General features: G+C 41.7%; 4 protein-coding genes across 4 annotated transcripts; 3 read left to right on the forward strand and 1 right to left on the reverse strand.

Moving 5' to 3' along the window:
* The first annotated feature begins 5764 nt into the window (after positions 1–5764).
* Positions 5765–6634, forward strand: LOC139479470 (uncharacterized). Its single transcript, XM_071262315.1, has one exon. It carries the CDS (start codon positions 5765–5767, stop codon positions 6632–6634), a length of 870 nt encoding a protein of 289 aa, XP_071118416.1.
* An 18-nt stretch (positions 6635–6652) lies between these two features.
* Positions 6653–8791, forward strand: LOC139479471 (uncharacterized). Its single transcript, XM_071262317.1, has 4 exons — positions 6653–6898; positions 7040–7249; positions 7904–8302; positions 8579–8791. Exons 1-4 carry the CDS (start codon positions 6653–6655, stop codon positions 8789–8791), a joined length of 1068 nt encoding a protein of 355 aa, XP_071118418.1.
* A 72-nt stretch (positions 8792–8863) lies between these two features.
* LOC139479472 (uncharacterized) lies at positions 8864–10543 on the forward strand. The gene is made up of 3 exons (XM_071262318.1): positions 8864–9460; positions 9683–9891; positions 10312–10543. The coding sequence occupies exons 1-3, from the start codon at positions 8864–8866 to the stop codon at positions 10541–10543; spliced, it is 1038 nt and encodes a 345-aa protein (XP_071118419.1).
* A 10283-nt stretch (positions 10544–20826) lies between these two features.
* Positions 20827–22895, reverse strand: LOC139479473 (chondroitin proteoglycan 1-like). The gene is made up of 3 exons (XM_071262319.1): positions 22872–22895; positions 22690–22774; positions 20827–21482 (listed from the first exon to the last, which is right to left on the reverse strand). Exons 1-3 carry the CDS (start codon positions 22893–22895, stop codon positions 20827–20829), a joined length of 765 nt encoding a protein of 254 aa, XP_071118420.1.
* Positions 22896–23693: the final 798 nt, after the last annotated feature.

Raw genomic sequence — 23693 nt, forward strand, 5'->3', positions numbered from 1 at the left:
GGTGAATCCTAGTTTAGCGTTAAGTGAGTGTTTTTTTAAGGTTTTATACAAAATACATGTACCAATGTTAGGCAGATGTTGGTTTTACACAGTATACTGTATTTATGAAAAGGCCCTTAAGCGGTGACAAAGCTTAACGCAACATGTTTATACACAATGTGTACATTATTCATTATAAATACATGTATATATATTTGTGTGACGTCAGACGGTGAGTGCACGAGGAATGACGTAATACATTGTGCACCTCGGCATGCAGTTAGCATATACAGGGCGGAACAAGCCGATTAAAATCGGAATGTTTTACAAATTGCAGCGTTCTTTATTGAAAATGTCCTTTCGTGCTCACTGACGTTCTTTATTGAAAACGTCCTTTCGTGCTCACTGACGTTCTTTCGTACACATTGTTCTTTCTTTTCTTATGACGTCTTTTCGTAACATTTGACTATTAATATTGTATTTTGACCTTTAGTAGAAACATTTAGTTCTTTGTTCGTAATATTTGATCTTAATTGCGTACTTTTGTCCTTTTTTTCAAGTTTGTATTTTTTTACTGAATGGCCGCCCATATACCTGGATGTAAATATATTTGTTCAAATTTGAATACCGCAACTTGTTTTCTCAACCATCCGCTTATGACAGATGTTAGAGACTTCGTACCTGATATGCCTCCTATATACACTTGTGAAGTTTTCTAACACATGACTGAAGGATATTTGAGGTCAAGGTTACTCATTTTGAACTTTACAAACTCAGCATCGATGATGTCTGTGGTGGAGTTTGATTGAATATTCTTTAGCATGATTATTAGGGTCCTCATGAAACATGGCTCAGATTTCACTGGAAATTTCAGATTCATTCATAAACAAATCAAGCAATTTCGAAACAGTTCTGAAAGACTGTAAGTGAGTAACTCTTTACCTCGCATGTGTCATGGGTGTATCAATTGTCAAAGTCACCTTGAAGGTCATTTACTCATAACGAAATTTGCATTTTGATTCAGAAAGCATTGACATTATGGATACTTAATATTTGTAACACCTCCTAAGATTGCAAAAATAATGTTCCCACATGTGATTGGATGATCTTGAAGGTCAAGGTCATTCAATGAGACTTAGGCATCAAAGATGCATGTGCACATGATAACATGAATATTTATGATTGGGAAACTTAATGATTTCCTGGGTGGGGTTTTAATTTGGGAAGATTCTCAATGACCTCCATCGAGGTCATGGTCACTGGAAACCTTAATGTAAAAACATGGAATGCTTGATTTTTAATTCATGATTATCTTTATTATAATATCAATATGTATTATACATTTTTGTCTATACCTGCCATATGTCAAGCTCATTGACACATTCTAGGATTTGTAAACAGTAAAACAGTATACATAGAAGTGTATTATTACATTAGGCTACAGTTACTTTACATTTGTAACACAACATATGCTTTCAGTTTGAAATTTTCAAGAAACCATTCTTGATGTCTGAGATTGAAGGTCTAGGTCATTAGACTTGAAGTATCTGTTAGATTCTCATTTTGGTGGTTACATGCATGAGACTTTCTTCTGTTTCAATGTTGTACTTCACAGTGCATGTGTTATCCCAAAGCAGAAGTCCTTTGCCTGGAAGTAGTTATAACTTGTTGTTAGGGTAGCTTGAGGCAAAGATCAAGTTGTATTGCATTAGACAATATAAGGTATAAAACATGAAACATATTGATGAGATCATCTGTCAACTGATTTAGTAATATCAAAATTGTTTATGATATATGTTTCTGGTTGGAAAGTTTTGAGGTATTCCATAAATTGTGGACTGCTTATTAGCTCACCTGACAGAAAGTTATGAGAGCTTATGTTGTGGCCTGCTTGTCCGTCATGCATGTTGCATCGGGCATCGGAAACATCTGAGAAACCATTGAACCAGTGAAGCTGAAACTTCACATACTTGTTCCCACCAGTGATGATGCTGCACTTTGATCCTACTGACAGCTAGAAATTGAAGATTGGTCTCAACGTTGGTCATGTGTTGCTCATGGAGCTGGGCAATTAATTTCACAAATAGGGGATGTTTTTTTAGAAGTGGGGCTGAACACATGGTCCCTTTGTCACGATATGTTACATCTTGACCTTGGTTTGACCTTTCCTTTTACTATGCTCCTAAATTCTCTCAAAATGCACTTCCTCAGAGACTTGACCAATGTTGCAGAAATGTCACATGCTTGTTCAAACACATTATGGCCCCTGAATTTATTCACCAAGTTAGACACATTTAGTCAGTAGTTACTGTATTCCATTTTTTGCAATATTTTTAACCTTGATGTGGGCACAATGACCCAGTTGTCTAAGGCGCCACAATTCACTGTGCAAAGTTGTGTCCCTTGGGCACGCCAGAAACCTATGATTGTGGGTCTGAATTCCAGGTCGCCCCGATTATGTTTCCAGGTTTGTCAGCACCATACCCATGCCCATGGGTTTCACCGAAGAGGTAAACGCCTGAGACTTGCATCACTTCAGGCTTTCCTCCCACATGAACCTGACACACCGTGATATGACTTGAATAGTGTTCAAAACGGCATTAAAACCAACTCCCTCACTCACTTAAATCTTTATTTGACCTCTACACTTGTATGTTTCTTCTTCACATGCTGCATATTTTGATCAAATGATAGATTTTAGTGTTTGTTCTTTGTCCTCATTGTTTATTCAGAAAATAATTGAATATAAATGCTGACAGCATATTTTGTTACTCTTAAACTGTTGACTGCACATCTAGATGAGCTGCTGTGAGTGTCATGGCACTATGTTTCAGCATGTAATGCAAACACCTTCCTAATCTGCTTTATGAGTGGCAACATATAGTCATATTGGAATCTATTAACTATCAATGTTATTTCCCTGTATTTGGGGGGGCATGAGTGGCCAAGGTGCCACAATTCACTGTACAGAGTTGTGTCCCTTGGGCATGCCAGAAACCTATGATTGTGGGTTCAAATCCTGGTTCACCCCAATTATGTTTCTAGGTTTGTCAGCACCATACCCATGTTCAAGGTTTTCTCTAAAGTGATAAGCATCTGAGACCTGCATCACTTCAGACTTCCTCCCACATTATGCTGACAAACAGTGATATAACATGAATACTGTTTAAAGCCGTATTAACCCCAATTCATACACTTACCAGTGTATCTGTAATGTAACACCAGGAAGGCTACATTTCTTCATGATTGAAATAATAAGATTTTCTAATGTATAATGTGTCTGTTTACGGTATAGCTGTATTATTGCACCATGAACTATGGTCTCCACAACAACCAAGAGAGTGATTATGTCAGACCATATATGGTCTCTGATGTCAGCAATGATTATTTTCTACCTAAATATTATCCCGGGGGAAGTTTTACTCGTGAGTAGAGTATAGGATAGGATTAAACACACTGGTATGGGTTCAACTTCACTCTGGAGAATCATCATGACACTAGAGAATTTCATCCCCGGGATAACAAATAGGATAGGATAATATTCACTGTTACAATTACACTTGTGCTAATAATGTCTAGTATGCCAAATGTTGAAGTGCTGTTGTGAACACACAAACACGGTGTCTGACAGTGTTTGCTTGTACCTAAGATGCTGCTGACGTACATCGCACTATGAACATCCTCATTATACAGTGTATGGATCAAGTCTTGTGAAACCCAACATCTTATCCTACACTAAATTTTGAGGCGTGTCAGAATTTGCTCACAGATCGTGTATAAATACCAGGCAACTGATAACTTCTTGAAGTTAAGTAATCGCTCAAGTTTACTTTTATTTGGTGACTTTTGAGTTTCCAAATACTTTAACCTATACACAAACGGAGATTATGAGCTGTTCTCACATAATTATATTCCTATACTTTGTCATATTACCCCATGACATGTCTATTTGAACACAAAGCCAAATCTTTTGTCTTCCGTTTCTATTTCACAACGTCAAATGTTTTAGAGCTGGTATTTCCATAATGTCATATTTTTGGTTATTAATGCAGGTGTTATTGGAGCTGACTATATGTTCTGTTTATTGTTGAAGCAGACTTTACAGTCCCCCCCATTGCCATGGATTAGTAATGTGAGTCACCTGACTGCCTATTGACGTTATGACAACAGGGTTACAATTAGCAAATTAGGAAGGGGTGAATCACATCCCTTAGACGTCTGCTGATTTGGGGTTCAAATCCCACTGTCACACCAATTATTGTTCTTGATACAATAGCACCCTACACCTGTTCCCGTGATTAGCGTTCAGTTTTGGGTTTCTTTTAACTGGCATGGCGTGATATAATTGGAATATTCTTCAAAGCCATGTTATACATACTGTTATCATAATACATATCGTTCGATGGTTTGTGTTTAATGGCGGAGATATTGTTGGTACTTTCACAGCACAGATAAATAAATGCTCATGTACAGAAGCTGATTCGTCTCGTTGTGACTATGCACACCCGTAGAAGAAAGTTTAGCACTACTCACATGGTGTAACTATGATATTGTAAATGATTGGAGATACCTGTACTTTTACGTGAGCAGTGGTTCGTTGTTAGGTTTCTGAAGCACAGGGAAGGAATGGAGTATTAAAATTGACATGATTAATCCCTGTATATGTGTGTTATGTAGTGACACCTGTCATGGTGTGTGTTATATAGTCGCACCTGTCGTGGTGTGTGTTATATATTCGCACCTGTTGTGGTGTGTGTTATATAGTCACACCTGTCGTGGTGTGTGTTATATAGTCGCACCTGTCATGGTGTGTGTTATATAGTCGCACCTGTCATGGTGTGTGTTATATAGTCGCACCTGTCATGGTGTGTGTTATATAGTCGCACCTGTCATGGTGTGTGTTATGTAGTCACACCTGTAGTGGTGTGTGTTATATAGTCACACCTGTCGTGGTGTGTGTTATATAGTCGCACCTTTCATGATTTGTGTTATATAGTCATACCTGTCATGGTGTGTGTTATATAGTCATACCTGTCGTGGTGTGTGTTATATAGTCGCACCTGTCGTGGTGTGTGTTATATAGTCGCACCTGTCATGGTGTGTGTTATATAGTCACACCTGCCGTGGTGTGTGTTATATAGTCGCACCTGTCATGCTGTGTGTTATATAGTCGCACTTGTCGTGGTGTATGTTATGTAGTCACACCTGTCGTGGTGTGTGTTATATAGTCGCACCTGTCATGGTGTGTGTTATATAGTCGCACCTGTCATGGTGTGTGTTATATAGTCGCACCCATCATGGTGTAAGTTATATAGTTGCACCTGCTGTGGTGTGTGGTATATAGTCCCATCCATCGTAGTGTGTGTTCTGTAATCGCACTTGTTGTGGTGTGTGTTATATAGTCGCAGCCATCGTGGTGTGTGTTATATAGTAGTTAGCTGTTGTCATGTGTGTTATGTAGTCGCACATGCCTTGGTGTGTTATATAGTCACACCTGCTGTGGTGTGTGTTCTATAGTCACACCTCATCGTGGTGTGTTCTATAGTCACACCTCATCGTGGTGTGTGTTATGTAGTCAACCCCATTGTCGTGTGTGTTATGTAGTCGCACATGCCGTGGTGTGTTATATGGTCACACTTGCTGTTGTGTGTGTTCTATAGTCACACCTCATCGTGGTGTGTTATATAGTCACATCCATCATGGTGTCTGTTATAAAATTGCACCTGTGATAGTGTGTGTGATATAGTCACACCTATCGTGGTGTGTTATATCCACTACTGTCATGATGCAGGCTATATTTTCTACTGTCATGATGCAGGCTATATTCACTACTGTCAAGGTGCAGGCTATATTCACTACTGTCAAGGTGCAGGCTATATTCACTACTGTCAAGGTGCAGGCTGTAATCGCTACTGTCAAGGTGCAGGCTATATTCACTTCTGTCAAGGTGCAGGCTATATTCACTACTGTCAAGGTGCAGGCTATATTCACTACTGTCATGGTGCAGGCTATAATCACTACTGTCACGGTGCAGGCTATATTCACTATTGTCACGGTGCAGGCTATATTCACTACTGTCATGATGCAGGCTATATTCACTACTGTCAAGGTGCAGGCTATATTCACTACTGTCACGGTGCAGGCTATATTCACTACTGTCATGATGCAGGCTATATTCACTATTGTCATGGTGCAGGCTATATTCACTACTGTCATGATGCAGGCTATATTCACTACTGTCACGGTGCAGGCTATATTCACTACTGTCATGATGCAGGCTATATTCACTACTGTCATGATGCCGGCTATATTCACTACTGTCATGGTGCAGGCTATATTCACTACTGTCATGATGCAGGCTATATTCACTACTGTCACGGTGCAGGCTATATTCACTACTGTCATGATGCAGGCTATATTCACTACTGTCATGATGCCGGCTATATACACTACTGTCATGGTGCAGGCTATATTCACTACTGTCAAGGTGCAGGCTATATTCACTACTGTCAAGGTGCAGGCTATAATCACTACTGGCATGGTGCAGGCTATATTACCTACTGTCATGGTGCAGGCTGTATTCACCACTGTCAAGGTGCAGGCTATAATAACTACTGGCATGGAGCAGGCTATATTCACTACTGTCAAGGTTTAGGCTGTATTCACTGCTGGCATGGTGCAGGCTGTATTCTCTACTGTCAAGGTGCAGGCTATAATCACTACTGGCATGGTGCAGGCTATATTCACTACTGTCAAGGTGCAGGCTATAATCACTACTGTCAAGGTGCAGGCTGTATTCACTACTGTCAAGGTGCAGGCTATATTCACTACTGTCATGGTGCAGGCTGTATTCACTACTGTCAAGGTGCAGGCTATAATCACTACTTTCAAGGTGCAGGCTGTATTCACTACTGTCAAGGTGCAGGCTATATTACCTACTGTCATGGTGCAGGCTGTATTCACTACTATCATGGTATAGGCTATATTCACTGCTGGCACGGTGCAGGCTGTATTCACTACTCTCAAGGTGTAGGCTGTATTCACTTCTGGCATGGTGCAGGCTGTATTCACTGCTGGCATGGTGCAGGCTGTATTCACTACTGTCAAGGTGCAGGCTGTATTCACTACTGTCAAGGTGCAGGCTATAATCACTACTTCCAAGGTGCAGGCTGTATTCACTACTGTCAAGGTGCAGGCTATAATCACTGCTGGCATGGTGCAGGCTGTATTCACTATTTTCAAGGTGCAGGCTGTATTCACTACTGTCAAGGTGCAGGCTATATTACCTACTGTCATGGTGCAGGCTGTATTCACTACTATCATGGTATAGGCTATATTCACTGCTGGCACGGTGCAGGCTGTATTCTCTACTGTCAAGGTGCAGGCTATAATCACTACTGGCATGGTGCAGGCTATATTCACTACTGTCAAGGTGCAGGCTGTATTCACTACTGTCAAGGTGCAGGCTATATTCACTACTGTCATGGTGCAGGCTGTATTCACTACTGTCAAGGTGCAGGCTATATTACCTACTGTCATGGTGCAGGCTGTATTCACTACTATCATGGTATAGGCTATATTCACTGCTGGCACGGTGCAGGCTGTATTCACTACTCTCAAGGTGTAGGCTGTATTCACTTCTGGCATGGTGCAGGCTGTATTCACTACCGTCAAGGTGTAGGCTGTATTCACTGCTGGCATGGTGCAGGCTGTATTCACTACTGTCAAGGTGCAGGCTGTATTCACTACTGTCAAGGTGCAGGCTATGATCACTACTTTCAAGGTGCAGGCTGTATTCACTACTGTCAAGGTGCAGGCTATAATCACTGCTGGCATGGTGCAGGCTGTATTCACTACTGTCAAGGTGCAGGCTATATTACCTACTGTCATGGTGCAGGCTGTATTCACTACTATCATGGTATAGGCTATATTCACTGCTGGCACGGTGCAGGCTGTATTCTCTACTGTCAAGGTGCAGGCTATAATCACCACTGGCATGGTGCAGGCTATATTCACTACTGTCAAGGTGCAGGCTATAATCACTACTGTCAAGGTGCAGGCTGTATTCACTACTGTCATGGTGCAGGCTGTATTCACTACTGTCAAGGTGCAGGCTATAATCACTACTTTCAAGGTGCAGGCTGTATTCACTACTGTCAAGGTGCAGGCTATAATCACTACTTTCAAGATGCAGGCTGTATTCACTACTGTCAAGGTGCAGGCTATAATCACTGCTGGCATGGTGCAGGCTGTATTCACTACTGTCAAGGTGCAGGCTGTATTCACTATTGTCAAGGTGCAGGCTGTATTCACTACTGTCAAGGTGCAGGCTATATTACCTACTGTCATGGTGCAGGCTGTATTCACTACTATCATGGTATAGGCTATATTCACTTCTGGCACGGTGCAGGCTGTATTCACTACTCTCAAGGTGTAGGCTGTATTCACTTCTGGCATGGTGCAGGCTGTATTCACTACTGTCAAGGTGTAGGCTGTATTCACTGCTGGCATGGTTCAGGCTGTATTCACTACTGTCAAGGTGTAGGCTGTATTCACTACTCTCAAGGTGTAGGCTATAATCACTGCTGGCATGGTTCAGGCTGTATTCAATGGCATGGTTCAGGCTGTATTCACTACTGTCAAGGTGCAGGCTATATCCACTACTGTCAAGGTGCAGGCTGTATTCACTGCTGTCAAGGTGCAGGCTATATTATCTACTGTCATGGTGCAGGCTGTATTCACTACTGTCAAGGTGCAGGCTGTATTCACTGCTGTCATGGTGCAGGCTGTATTCACTACTCTCAAGGTGTAGGCTGTATTCACTGCTGGCATGGTGCAGACTGTATTCACTACTCTCAAGGTGTAGGCTGTATTCACTGCTGGCATGGTGCAGGCTGTATTCACTACTGTCAAGGTGCAGGCTATAATCATTGCTGACATGGTGCAGGCTGTATTCACTACTGTCAAGGTGCAGGCTATAATCATTGCTGACATGGTGCAGGCTATATTCACTACAGTCAAGGTGCAGGCTGTATTCACTGCTGGCACGGTGCAGGCTGTATTCTCTACTGTCAAGGTGCAGGCTATAATCACCACTGGCATGGTGCAGGCTATATTCACTACTGTCAAGGTGCAGGCTATAATCACTACTGTCAAGGTGCAGGCTGTATTCACTACTGTCATGGTGCAGGCTGTATTCACTACTGTCAAGGTGCAGGCTATAATCACTACTTTCAAGGTGCAGGCTGTATTCACTACTGTCAAGGTGCAGGCTATAATCACTACTTTCAAGATGCAGGCTGTATTCACTACTGTCAAGGTGCAGGCTATAATCACTGCTGGCATGGTGCAGGCTGTATTCACTACTGTCAAGGTGCAGGCTGTATTCACTATTGTCAAGGTGCAGGCTGTATTCACTACTGTCAAGGTGCAGGCTATATTACCTACTGTCATGGTGCAGGCTGTATTCACTACTATCATGGTATAGGCTATATTCACTTCTGGCACGGTGCAGGCTGTATTCACTACTCTCAAGGTGTAGGCTGTATTCACTTCTGGCATGGTGCAGGCTGTATTCACTACTGTCAAGGTGTAGGCTGTATTCACTGCTGGCATGGTTCAGGCTGTATTCACTACTGTCAAGGTGTAGGCTGTATTCACTACTCTCAAGGTGTAGGCTATAATCACTGCTGGCATGGTTCAGGCTGTATTCAATGGCATGGTTCAGGCTGTATTCACTACTGTCAAGGTGCAGGCTATATCCACTACTGTCAAGGTGCAGGCTGTATTCACTGCTGTCAAGGTGCAGGCTATATTATCTACTGTCATGGTGCAGGCTGTATTCACTACTGTCAAGGTGCAGGCTGTATTCACTGCTGTCATGGTGCAGGCTGTATTCACTACTCTCAAGGTGTAGGCTGTATTCACTGCTGGCATGGTGCAGACTGTATTCACTACTCTCAAGGTGTAGGCTGTATTCACTGCTGGCATGGTGCAGGCTGTATTCACTACTGTCAAGGTGCAGGCTATAATCATTGCTGACATGGTGCAGGCTGTATTCACTACAGTCAAGGTGCAGGCTGTATTCACTGCTGGCATGGTGCATGCTGTATTCACTACTGTCAAGGTGTAGGCTGTATTCATTGCTGGCATGGTGCAGGCTGTATTCACTACCGTCAAGGTGTAGGCTGTATTCACTGCTGTCAAGGTGCAGGCTATATTATCTACTGTCATGGTGCAGGCTGTATTCACTACTCTCAAGGTGTAGGCTGTATTCACTGCTGGCATGGTGCAGGCTGTATTCACTACTCTCAAGGTGTAGGCTGTATTCAGTGCTGGCATGGTGCAGGCTGTATTCACTGCTGGCATGGTGCAGGCTGTATTCACTACTCTCAAGGTGCAGGCTATAATCATTGCTGGCATGGTGCAGGCTGTATTCACTACTGTCAAGGTGCAGGCTGTATTCTCTACTGTCAAGGTGCAGGCTGTATTCACTGCTGTCAAGGTGCAGGCTATATTATCTACTGTCATGGTGCAGGCTTTATTCACTACTCTCAAGGTGTAGGCTGTATTCACTGCTGGCATGGTGCAGGCTGTATTCACTACTCTCAAGGTGCAGGCTATAATCATTGCTGGCATGGTGCATGCTGTATTCACTACTGTCAAGGTGCAGGCTATATATCGTCGCTGCATGCAGGACACATGTGGACTTTCCTATCCTGGTTCTATGGTTGTACCTATGGAGGTTTGGCTTTTCGTTGCCAATAGTGTTGCTAGCAACAGTCTCATGTTGCAATGGTAAACACATCAATGCTAGATAGAAGCTGCCTTTATTACATAGCTGCTGGCTATATTGAATTTTCTGTCAAACTGTACATAATGTCTGCTGTCCCCATTGAACTGTTATTACTATTGATCTGAATGAAAATGTTACTTCACCCTTGTTATCATGGTGCAGGCTGGTCTGCTGATATTATAAGGCAATCTACACCACTACATTCATGCTTTAGGTAAGCACATGGCTGTTTTGACTGTACACTCTGTTAAAAGTCCAATGTGAATATGCATTTTTTTTGTTATGGTTGGAAGAGAAACATCAACTCAGTAGTTTGGGATGGTTATTTTCAAGGAAGATGATATGCCAGATGACCACAGGTTAATATCTTTCACTTTCTCTCCGAAACAGAGTTCATAACATGTATGTGAGGCTAAATGACACTGAGTTACTCATTCATGTTTCATTCTAACAATAACTTGTCAACAGGTGCCATGTTAAGGATGGCCATCAGTAAAGATGTAAGATGATCCAGGTAACACATCCAGCTCATCTGGCTGCTGTGGATGTCACCTAAGTTTCTGTCCTTTGATTTATTGATGTATACCTGGCTCCAGGGTAGTTTGGATTAATTGTGAACTCAAACAGTGCTATATATTTACCTAGTTTTACAAATACTGCACTCATGTCGCAAATGTTGGCATTGTTCAGATATGAAATACCAAGATATAGATTTACTCTGATAGTTTTACTGTATAGTTTCAACTGATGATTCTGCCGCCAGTCACACACAACTCATTTCTATTGTTATGTCATTTAGAATGCACCCAATGTTGCCTTAGCAACCTACTACTTTATCCGGTGCTCTCCTCACAAAAGAGGTATTTTGTAAATATGTGTGTAAATTGTCTCAAATCTGTTGTGAGATATTTTGCACAAGCTGTTTCACTATTTTTATACATATTGTGCATTTCTTTTTATACCTCAGGATGTAGCACTCCCAAGACACATCCATAGACACACCAACACACCCTTCCCCACCCATGGCCCATCACACTCCTTTACTCCTGTCAATGTACACATGCTATTTTTCTACGAAAACATATGAGATCAAAACAAGTTTGACAGACAAGTTTCCCACGCAAGTGAGACAAGTGACAAGTGTTTGTCAAAAAGGACCTGAAGTGGCAGTAGATAATAACATGCTGTCAGTTACACTAGATCATAATATGCTGTCAGTTACACGACATGGTAACATGCTGTCAGTTACATTAGATCATAATATGTTGTCAGTTACACTAGATCATAACATGCTGTCAGTTACACTACATGGTAACATGCTGTCAGTTACACGACATGGTAACATGCTGTCAGTTACATTAGATCATAATATCCTATCACTTACACTAGATCATAATATGCTGTCAGTTACACTAGATCATAATATGCTGTCAGTTACACTAGATCATAATAAGCTGTCAGTTACACTACATGGTAACATGCTGTCAGTTACATTAGATCATAATATCCTATCACTTACACTAGATCATAATATGCTGTCAGTTACACTACATGGTAACATGCTATCAGTTACACTACATGGTAGCATGCTGTCACTTACACTACATGGTAACATGCTGTCAGTTACACTACATGGTAACATGCTGTCAGTTACACTACATGGTAACATGCTGTCACTTACACTACATGGTAACATGCTGTCAGTTACACTACATGGTAACATGCTGTCAGTTACACTACATGGTAACATGCTGTCAGTTACACTATATGATAACATGTGAGTTACACTACATGGTAACATGCTGTCAGTTACACTACATGGTGACATGCTGTCACTTACACTACATGGTAACATGCTGTCAGTTACACTGCATGGTAACATGCTGTCACTTACACTACATGGTAGCATGTTGTCAGTTACACTACATGGTAACATGCTGTCACTTACACTACATGGTAACATGCTGTCAGTTACACTACATGGTAACATGTTGTCAGTTACACTACATGGTAACATGCTGTCACTTACACTACATGGTAACATGCTGTCAGTTACACTACATGGTAACATGCTGTCACTTACACTACATGGTAACATGCTGTCACTTACACTACATGGTAACATGCTGTCACTTACACTACATGGTAACATGCTGTCAGTTACACTACATGGTAACATGCTGTCAGTTACACTACATGGTAATGTGTGGAACTGTAATGATCGTTATTGCTAACTAGAATTTCAAAATTAAATACTTCCCTGTGTCATTTCTTTAGCACACTACAGTTTAAAATGCTTACGTTAATCTAGCTCCAGACAAACACACCCTTTACCAACATAATCAGCACAGATCATGTAGCCAGGGAAAATGCCTTTGTAAACATTGTTTTCCCATCGCTATGCTGTAAGGTTTTGTAAGAAGGTGACCTCTACTGCCGCCATCTCTGACGTCTAAGATATTTCATATCAAGTATGTCAAGAAAACATCGTATGCATTACCCTCAAGAAGCATATTCTGGAGGTGTGGCGGGCTCACAATCTGATAAGGCCGCGAGTGACCTATGTATAAGATCAAAGTCACAGTGCAAGTGATTTGTAAAGTACCTTTACTATTTTCACGAAATTGACCTTTCCTACAGACATTTTCAAGTCGTATGATTAATTGTCTTAGTTTATTGCTGTATAACGCTTGTGAATGTTCATGAAACACATGTCACTAATACTGAAGGTCAACTTCACCCTCATATGCCTGGTAGTATGTTCATGGCATGCAATGTTTACATTTCCCTTGGTACTGAAGTTGTAAGGATTTGACTGACCATCATTATAGGTCAAGGTCACTGGTCATACTCATGCATTCAGTGACACCTGAAAGTAAGGAAATCCGTTAAAGCGGAAATCCATGAGTTTCTTATGAGGTGTCAAGAGGCAAGATGCTCTCTGTTGTAAAGATGTACTACATTTGGCATGTGTTTTTCCAAACCGGAAGTGCAATTGGCTTTCTTTTTAAATAAGTTTCAGGCAATGTAGTTTCTGTTTAAAACTATGTTTCCCCTAACTGTATGTCCATATGGGAATTCACTTAACTTTCTTATTCAGGAAGCTAGAGGCACAGGGCTTTTAACGTTGCACTTCATATGTATCTTTTCCAAACCGGAAATCATGTCATCAAACCAGAAGTGCATACAATCTAGAGGCATAGGTCATTCTGGTTTAATACTACTGCGTTGAACATGTTTTCACAAACCAGAAATCAGGTCGTTTGACTGGTAGTGATGTCATTAGAGCTGCATATAATTGTCGTATTTAAGTAGTGGTAGGAATGGGACTTTCGGGCTTCAGAGCGTGTACGTGTGTCCTTAGATCACAAGTAATTCATTAGACTGCAGCTGCATGTAGGTTCCTCGTTAGCTGGGGGAAGACCTGTGTATATCAGACTGCAGCTGCATGTAGGTTCCTCGTTAGCTGGAGGTAGACCTGTGTATATCAGACTGCAGCTGCATGTAGGTTCCTCGTTAGCTGGAGGTAGACCTGTGTATATCAGACTGCAGCTGCATGTAGGTTCCTCGTTAGCTGGAGGTAGACCTGTGTATATCAAACTACAGCTGCATGTAGGTTCCTCGTTAGCTGGAGGAAGACCTGTATATATCAGACTGCAGCTGCATGTAGGTTCCTCGTTAGCTGGAGGAAGACCTGTGTATATCAAACTGGAACTGCATGGCAGTGTAAATAATATCTGAAGCAATCATATTTCTAGTTTGTAACACTCTTGATTGTTATCTGGCACATTTTGAGTGTCATCATTGCCTAATTGCGTGGAACAATTGGTGACAAGTTTATATATTCCAAGACTGAATACATTTCACAGTTCGCTTCACGTTACCCGAGATACAACCAACTCATCATTCATATTAGCGTTACCTTGTACATCAAAACAAAGTATCAACATTTCGAAAAATACAAACTCTCTCCACTGTGAGGTCTGTAACGCTCACACAACACATCGGCACATGCACGCATCTTTGGTGAGTTGTTACATCCTAATGAAAACTCCTGATATAGGTGAACACCCCCTCGTATTTCCGTGTGTCCTACTAGCGGAGACCTGATGTTTTATTATACATCTCTATATTTTTAACTATATATTATCTTTACATACATGTGTGTTACTGGTCTAATTGGATTGTGATATTGTTGTTTTTGTAGTTGTTTACAAACTTTCTGATATATTTGAAATGCCATAAATACAACGTCTTAAAATCTCGGTGTTAGTTTTGAGTTGTTTGTTTATATGTCGGGCCATTGTATTTGTGTGTATGATCAGATTATTCTAATTACTCAAGCCCCGTCCCAACCTTTGCTTGCTGTATATACTTTGATCGGATGGTCAGGCTCGGTGACTTGGTCGATTGCGTGTAATCGTAGCCCGTCCGCGTGGGATCTTGCTCATAATATCAATCACTGGTGGCCCAGACAATGTTATTTACATGCCGCCATTACATAGCTCGAGTGAGGTATTCAGCAACAAATAAAAGTATGAAGGTACAGGATAGTCCGCTGCAGGAGTAAATGCTGTAACACACTGGTATTGTTTGAAACGACGCCATTGTGAATCAGTCGGGAAAAACACCATAAACAAATACACATTCAAATGGCCTAACTTGCAGACACGAGTACTGTCAACATTGGGTGTTTTAACATCTGAAATTGTCAATCACTTGAATGCAGGTTTTCCACTGACAATACCACAATATGGATCACACCACTGAAAATGGCTGTCATCACATGATCAAATCTTCAGTCCTCAAAAGTCCTCTTCACTGTCAACTGTCCGTAAACAGTTGTTTAACAAATAGTATATTTCTTGCCAAACTCACACGAATGGGTAAGAGGGAAAACACTACGACAAAGAGACACATGGATGATTGCGTCACATCGGGATAGACCAACCTTCGGTCCTGGTAAAGAAGCCATGCAGGCTCGATTGGGTACCGGGACTTGGAACCGCTGACCACCATCTTTGAACTTGGATACCAGGGCTCACTTGCACAAAACTATCTTAGCGTTAAGACTATCTTAAGCCTATGATAAAGTATGGGAGTTACGATCATATCAGCGCAAAGATCGCTTGGTGCAACTTGATCCAGGACTTGGCACCACTATAACCACCACAGACATCAGAACCATCACGGTCAACACACGGTAGCCATACCGAACCATTTGAACCAAGCAACCAAGGCATGGACTCATTCTCGACGGGCACCGTGTGGAGAATAAAGCGTCCCAATGTTTATGTTATTGTTAAGTATGTGGACATGTTTTTATACGGGGATGTAATGGTATGAGGTTACTATATTATTAGTGGTGTACAAGAAGGGCTACAAGAGTTAGGCCCCTTTGTAAACAGACACTTTGTTCCATCTCACAAAGTGTAGAATGCTTGATCATGTATCCTGAGTTACGGTATGCATATATGTTCCTCTTAATCATAATGACATGTCATGTCATGTACATGTGTTTAATGTTATCATGGTAGTGTCAGTTAGGCTGAGGGGTCAGTTGTGGCAGAGGATTTAGTAAAGATAACACGTTTTGAACCACAGTCATCGTTGCATTCGTCACCACTCGCCCATTTCCGTAACCTGCAAGAAGATTCGGCTTGTCCCGGAAACGAGTTGGTCAGGAATGTCATCGTTGTCTTTATTGACTATAACGACCTTTAGAACCTATTCATAACCAGAAACGTTTCGAAAAGGTCACAATACGATATGACGTAATTTGTAGTATTTTGTTGCCAGTTACACCGGCGAAACAATGCCCTGTGACGTCAGGGGACATCATGTGTGCATAAGCTCTTCTTAGTGATCTATCATCTCCACACGCAATGTCACTGAATAAGCCCAGCGATGTTGAGAGTTTTGAATACTTGTACTAACTATAGCCTGCGGTACTCTTATTTTCAATATATTTTTTATTTCGTTTGTTTCTTAATTCAAATGGCTATACAGTGATTATAAATAGGAACTAATATACATATATTATTTCTTTCGATTAATTAATTTTCATTATTATTAACAGGACTACAGTTTATTGGGTATATTATATTGCCGCTGAACACATCCAAATGTCGCCGGTGTATGGGTAGGTTACCACGAACTCTATCCTTCTGATCCCTTGGATCCCCTTCACGGTCAATCAACCCTAGCTTAAGGATCATTAGGGTTAGGTGCCCGTTTAGTACCCGTCCAGTACCCTATTTTAGTACGACACCTATTTTCAAACAGCCGTATTTGATATTGATTTTGTCGCTAGAACGAAAGATATGACGTCATCAAAGCTGCCGCCTGGAGAGTGCATGCGTACGGCCTGTCAACATTAAAGTTGGGTTCAGGTGAAGTACTGTACACCTGTCAGAACATCGTCATTCAGAATATTGGTGCCCGTCCCATGATAAAAGGAAGAGTAAAATAGTGATCACACTGTAATCTGGAAAATATTCATATTTTGTGAATAAGTTTAAAACTTTCAATTACTTTTGAGTTTTAATGCTGACCCGCAAGAATTATGTTGAGAAATGTGCGCTAAAACATGTCTGTTCAATCATGGAAAGCCCGCTAAGTACGAAACCAACCAGCTCTTCGAAATAGGTGACGTCATTCGAGTGCAGCGGAAGTTTACAGACGGCGTAATGGAGGTCACGCCTTTCATCGAGGATTTGTTTTCTTTCGGAATGTAGCTTAATTCCATTGCTGAAGACATCACCTACTGGTTTGAAGCAGAATTTGAATTTTGATCCACTCATCCCTCGAATGCAATGTCATCGATCTTAACTGTTCTAAATTAGGGTACGTCAGGATAGATTCTATAGTGGCTCCTAATGTTCTTCACACGAAAACGTCGAGAAAGCAGGATGAAATAGTTTAGTGTCGAATGTTATGGCTACTGGAAACTGTCCTGGAACTTTCATAGACACCACTTTTACCGCGACCTACGTTTATTCGGTAATGATTCAAAAGCGGACTGGTCCCTTGTGACGTCACTACCCATGCTTATACCTCCTCATTCCTTATTATGATCTACCAGAGACCATATAATATTCTATTATATGGTCTCTGGATCCACATTTCCTTACAGTTTTCCCTACCACACTTCTGTCACAAAAATCATCCGACAAATTATAAAATCCCATGTCATTCGCGCGCAACCGCGAGTTCGACGCCTGACGCCTGAAAACTTGTTCATTTCGCCCCATATCAGCTCATTCCTCACCACTCGGTATCTTGTAGATTACGGATTGGGTCGAGTGTGCCGAATGGCATCGGCATCACTCGTAAGCTTTCGTAGACTAAAGTAACGGAGACACCCCTTCGTGACCAACTCGTGTTATTCCGGGACAAGCCGAATAGCGACTCTCGTTGGCATTTTGACAACTGGGTTTCGTCTAAGCACAAACAGGCATAGCTAAAAGAATATTGTCGACTCGTTGCATAATGATTAAGGTAATATACCGCTCGATGCCGAGTTATAGTGCAGGTTACGGAAAGGGGCGAGTGGTGACGAAAGGTAGACACCAGGTCAACCCGTGACCTTCGTAACTGTCCGTCACCTATTCGACCCTTTTCGTTCACTTCCGTCTTAGGCATGACTTGGTAAATTTGCTCTTAGTTTCACAGTGTTGACGTACATACGAAATGCGCAATGCAGGAAGGGAATTGCGAGAGAACGCCATGATATAGCGAGGCTACTGCAACTATAGCGACGGCACGCGAATTGTATTTCGAGGAGACGTTGTCATATGGCGAGGAATGCGATAGTGTAGCGTGCGATTGGACATGATAGTATTGAGAGACAAAGTTATATTGAGAGGGACCCTTGTACGTTTTTTTTAACCATGGCAGCTAGGAGATTCCTCGACAACGTGTGATATACTGTTAAATGCAGTGATGCTTATGAAAAGGCATTTGCCATGATATATTGCTTATGTTTCCTCCATGTCTTGCATTTCAGGTGGTAAGGAAAGCCATGTAATGTTGAGCAATTGTTTCCAAACACTAACACGCACGCACGCACGCACGCACACACACACACACACACACACACACACACACACACACACACACTAAATCTAAATTCTAAACTAATCTGTACAATAAAACTGCTACTGAAATAGATAAAGCTACTTTCGGCATGTGCCACTTGACAATCCGGGATTCGGAAGGTTAAAGTAATTGATTTTCAAGTCTATTGAACTGAATAGAACTTAGGAAAGCTTTTGACCTCACATGATATACTGTACACCGATGACTTAATAACACATATGTATAAACATATGTGCTATATACATATGGTGATTCATCGATAACTGGACCCATCCTTTAAACTGGACGCCATACCTTCATTTTTTTCATTTAGAGCGTAACTGTGATGTTGTTGTTAATTCTTGTCATTTGACAATACAAATATATTCCTTGATATAGATCCTGTTCTATTTATAATACATTTGTAATGGACAATATTTAAGGGAACCCCCTGCCATTTCAGCTGTAAGAATACAACTCGCCTCAAAATTTGCATATTGCACATAGTGGTAACTGGCATGTGCCAATAAACGTCACGACCCGTGAAGATCCGTGGTAGAATAGGTTTTCAGCAACCCATACTTGCCGTAAAAGGCGACTATGTTTGTCACTAACGGGATCGGGTTGTCAGGGTCGCTGACTTGGTTGATGCATGTCATCGTTTCCCAATTGTGTAGATAGATGTTCATGATATCAATCAATTGATTGTCTGGTCTCGACTCGATTATTTACAGACTTCCGTCATATAGCTGGAACATTGCTGAGCGCGGCGTTAAACAACAAACAAACAAATAAACAATAAATATCACAGCCACATGGTTCATTGATCGGCTGCAAAGAAGGAAAATGAAGAGGTATTATCCGGCAGCAGTCTAAGAGCATGATAGGTACGGTACTGGGAGCATCATGGTCTGAGTTAGCATCACATACGATAATAGAGGTAAAAGTCTGAGACCTGCATCACTTCGGTCTTTCCTCCCACATTTAGCTGACACTGGACACTTATAACTGGAGTACTGTTAAAAGCAGCGTTAAACCTAACACACTCACTCACTCGCTCACATACGATAACAGGACGGATCTGATTATCGTTAATGGGAACATGACTGGTCCAGTTATGTGGACCAAACTGTATGTGCAGTGGCCATCCCACTTGCCCAGTGTGGCTCAGAACTTGAGTTCCAAGATGACAGTGCACATCCCCACAGAGCTCGTGTTGCGGTCGACTGTTTGAGGAAGCAAGGGCTCACAACATTGACCCGGTCAGCCATATCCCCAGAAAGGTCAACGATTGAACATTTTTTGAATGTTCTGGGATGAAGGGTTTGCATCCGACCTCATCGTCCCAAGAATCTGCAACGGCTTGTGCACGCCTCACAAGATGAATGGTAAAGGAAACCACGGAAGACAATCTTGTGTTTGTTATCCAGTATACCCAGAAGCTGATGTGTCTGCATCGATGCTTATGGGACATTGGCCCTACTATGAAGATTGAATTCCACACATCATTTCTTTACATATTATTTCTGTATAAATGTAAATAGTGTTCCTGGTATATATTTATGTTGTACTTTGAACCAAGTGAAGGTAAATGATGCTTTAATGGGAAGTTCACATCACAGTAAACAGCTGTTTCCGTCACATCACAGTAAATAGCTGTTTCAGTCACATCGCAGTAAAAAGCTGTTTCAATCACCTCGCAGTAAACAGCTGTTTCAGTCATCTCGCAGAAAACAGCTGTTTCAGTCACATCGCAGTAAACAGCTGTTTCAGTCACATCGCAGAAAACAGCTGTTTCCGTCACATCGTAGAAAACAGCTGTTTCAGTCACATCACAGTAAACAGCCGTTTCAGTCACATCGTAGAAAACAGCTGTTTCAGTCACATCGCAGTAAACAGCTGTTTCAGTCACATCGCAGAAAAACAGCTGTTTCAGTCACCTCGCAGAAAGCAGCTGTTTCAGTCACATCGCACTAAACAGCTGTTTCAGTCACATCGCAGTAAACAGCTGTTTCAGTCACATCGTTGAAAACAGCTGTTTCAGTCACATCGCAGTAAACAGCTGTTTCCGTCACATCACAGAAAACAGCTGTTTCTGTCACCTCGCAGTAAACAGCTGTTTCAGTCACATCGCAGTAAACAGCTGTTTCAGTCACATCGCAGTAAACAGCTGTTTCAGTCACATCGTAGAAAACAGCTGTTTCAGTCACATCACAGTAAACAGCTGTTTCCGTCACATCGCAGTAAACAGCTGTTTCAGTCACATCACAGTAAATAGCTGTTTCCGTCACATCACAGTAAACAGCTGTTTCAGTCACATCACAGTAAATAGCTGTTTCAGTCACATCGCAGTAAACAGCCGTTTCAGTCACATCGTAGTAGACAGCTGTTTCAGTCACATCGCAGTAAACAGCTGTTTCAGTCATATCGCAGTAAACAGCTGTTTCAGTCACATCGCAGGAAACAGCTGTTTCAGTCACATCACAGTAAACAGCTGTTTCAGTCACATCGCAGTTAACAGCCGTTTCAGTCACATCGCAGTAAACAGCCGTTTCAGTCACATCGCAGTAAACATCTGTTTCAGTCACATCGCAGTAACCAGCTGTTTCAGTCACATCGCAGTAAACAGCTGTTTCAGTCACATCACAGTAAACAGCTGTTTCAGTCACATCACAGTAACCAGCTGTTTCAGTCACATCGTAGAAAACAGTTGTTTCAGTCACATCACAGCAGGACGAACGGAGTCAATAACCTTGTCCAAGGATACAACACACTGACTTGCATGAAATGGCCTCTTGAAATAGAAGAGTAGAAATGATTATTAAATATAAGAGTTAAGACATACTGTTTCTCCTGCTCATGCCACTCTGTCAGAGATTATGGCTTTGCTCATGGAATACTCTGTATTGATGAGAATGGCCAAATTGAGGTCTTTTATTGAGCCTGAATGAAAGTTCTTTTCCAAGTAGATGAAGGCTGAAGTGGGTTTTGTACATAACATCGTGAGCTGTGTGTTTGAAAACCGGCTCCGCCCTTCCCCACCCCACCGTCCCCTTTAATATCCAAATTCTTATAAAAGTTAGAAATAAACTTGAAATATTGATCACAGCAGCAATAAATGACTTGCTGGATCTACAATACTTCCCAAATTATTAATGTTAATCACTCTGACTACTTTACTGAAGAATGTACAGCTTGTTCAAGTGACTGTTATTTCTCCACCAGACTATTATAACCACGAGCATCACCTCTGCTAATGATGAACCTGCAGCTGCCATGATACACTGACTCTGAACTCCTTGGTTCTGTGCTGCGTGGTTGGAGGCGGCCCTTGTACTATGCCCTGAATATTTGAGGAGTCTGTACCAGCAGCTGCCAGTTCTAATCTAAGCCATCTAGAAATAGTCTCCATAGTCACTGCTCGATCAGTAGCAATAAAACTCATACTAATAGCTTGTCCTCTTGCAAATACTCAGTTCTAGATAATTAAGTATATTGACAATGCTGGGTGGTTGGTTGTTTAACGCCCACTCAGCAATATTCCAGCTATATGACGGCGATCTGTAAATAATCGAGTCTTAACCAGACAATCCAGTTAGTGACATCATGAGCATCGATCCACGCAATTGGGATACGATGACTATGATTAATGATAATGTAAATGGTGTCATGTGACAACCCCTGTCTCAGCAAACACATCTTGACAAATGGCACACCATCAGATGCATCTGTTTGTGAAGACGATGAAGATATCCTTGGAAGGTAAGACAAGTGTTCTCCATCCTTGCAGAATCAGAATCAGTGGAGATACCAACATTCTTAATACAATTGGATACCAGTTTTTGCATGTGCCACCTCGGCAGTACCAACAGGCCCTCTGCTCTGTCCTCCCGTATCCTCTGCAACACTGGCCCCTAAACACTGAAGGGAGAAAAGACATATAAAGGGACAATCAGACAAATCATGGCTTGACTATACACTCAGGAAAGCGTCTTGCCCCCTGAAGCACTTTAATCACCTTTCGCTGCTTTCGAAGCTTCATACTTTTCAATTTCCAACTGTGCAATAAATACACAGTGGCCCAAAACACATAACTGTAACTCTAATAATCTCTGCAACATGGCAGATACATATACTGAACAACAAAAGTTCCTGTGACATGGAATAAGTTTTAATGCAAAGTTATGTTTTTTACCAAATCTGAAAAAACTTTCGGTTTCCAACAGATAAAAGACTCCTGTAACTGTTCAAATGGTTTAATTTGCCATACTGACTTCAGAAAATGCGTGATTTCATTATAAAAAACATGAAAATACCAAAATGTCAATTTACAAATCAATAGCGTGTGTGTCCACCTCTGGCTGCGATGCAAGCAACAAATCTTCGTCTCATGGAATGAACCAGGCGTCGCACAATGTCCTGTGGGATATCTGTCCATATCTGCTGGAGCATATTTCGAAGTTCCTGGAGTGTCTGTGGAACACGTGGTTGACGTCGAAGGCGCCGATCCATCTCATCCCACATATGCTCGATTGGTGATAGATCAGGGGAGCGAGCCGGCCAGGGGATGACATTTACGTTGTTTTGTTGAAGGGAATCCTGAACAAGTCGAGCAATATGAGGCCGGGCGTTGTCATGTTGAAAGGTAATGCCTGGGCCATGACGACAAGAAAAAGGGTAGAACAACAGGGACGATGATCTCGTCGCGGTAGCGCTCTCCATTAAGATTTCCCTCTACCACTATCAAACGCGTCGTCTGTCTTGCTGTAATCCCACCCCATACCATAACGCTGCCGCCCCCGAACCGATCTTCTTCCATGACAAAAAGATTGACGTAACG

This window comes from Haliotis cracherodii, unplaced genomic scaffold (assembly GCF_022045235.1).
Source record: "Haliotis cracherodii isolate W230 unplaced genomic scaffold, xgHalCrac1.p SCAF_4, whole genome shotgun sequence".
NCBI lineage: Eukaryota > Metazoa > Mollusca > Gastropoda > Lepetellida > Haliotidae > Haliotis > Haliotis cracherodii.

Bases quoted from the DNA above. Each gene is read 5' to 3' on its own strand.
- LOC139479470 (XM_071262315.1), top strand. From the start codon at position 5,765: ATGCAGGCTATATTTTCTACTGTCATGATGCAGGCTATATTCACTACT.
- LOC139479471 (XM_071262317.1), top strand. From the start codon at position 6,653: ATGGTGCAGGCTGTATTCTCTACTGTCAAGGTGCAGGCTATAATCACT. The intron at 7,250-7,903 runs GTGCAGGCTATA...ATCATGGTATAG, and splicing joins CTGTATTCACTACTGTCAAG to GCTATATTCACTGCTGGCAC. The intron at 8,303-8,578 runs GTGCAGGCTATA...GGCATGGTTCAG, and splicing joins CTGTATTCACTACTGTCAAG to GCTGTATTCAATGGCATGGT.
- LOC139479472 (XM_071262318.1), top strand. From the start codon at position 8,864: ATGGTGCAGGCTGTATTCACTACTGTCAAGGTGCAGGCTATAATCATT. The intron at 9,461-9,682 runs GTATAGGCTATA...GGCATGGTTCAG, and splicing joins CTGTATTCACTACTATCATG to GCTGTATTCAATGGCATGGT. The intron at 9,892-10,311 runs GTAGGCTGTATT...GGCTGTATTCAG, and splicing joins GTATTCACTACTCTCAAGGT to TGCTGGCATGGTGCAGGCTG.
- LOC139479473 (XM_071262319.1), bottom strand. From the start codon at position 22,895: ATGAAGCTTCGAAAGCAGCGAAAG. The intron at 22,775-22,871 runs GTGATTAAAGTG...TTCTCCCTTCAG, and splicing joins AGCTTCGAAAGCAGCGAAAG to TGTTTAGGGGCCAGTGTTGC. The intron at 21,483-22,689 runs GTATCCAATTGT...TGACTGAAACAG, and splicing joins GGTGGCACATGCAAAAACTG to CTGTTTACTGCGATGTGACT.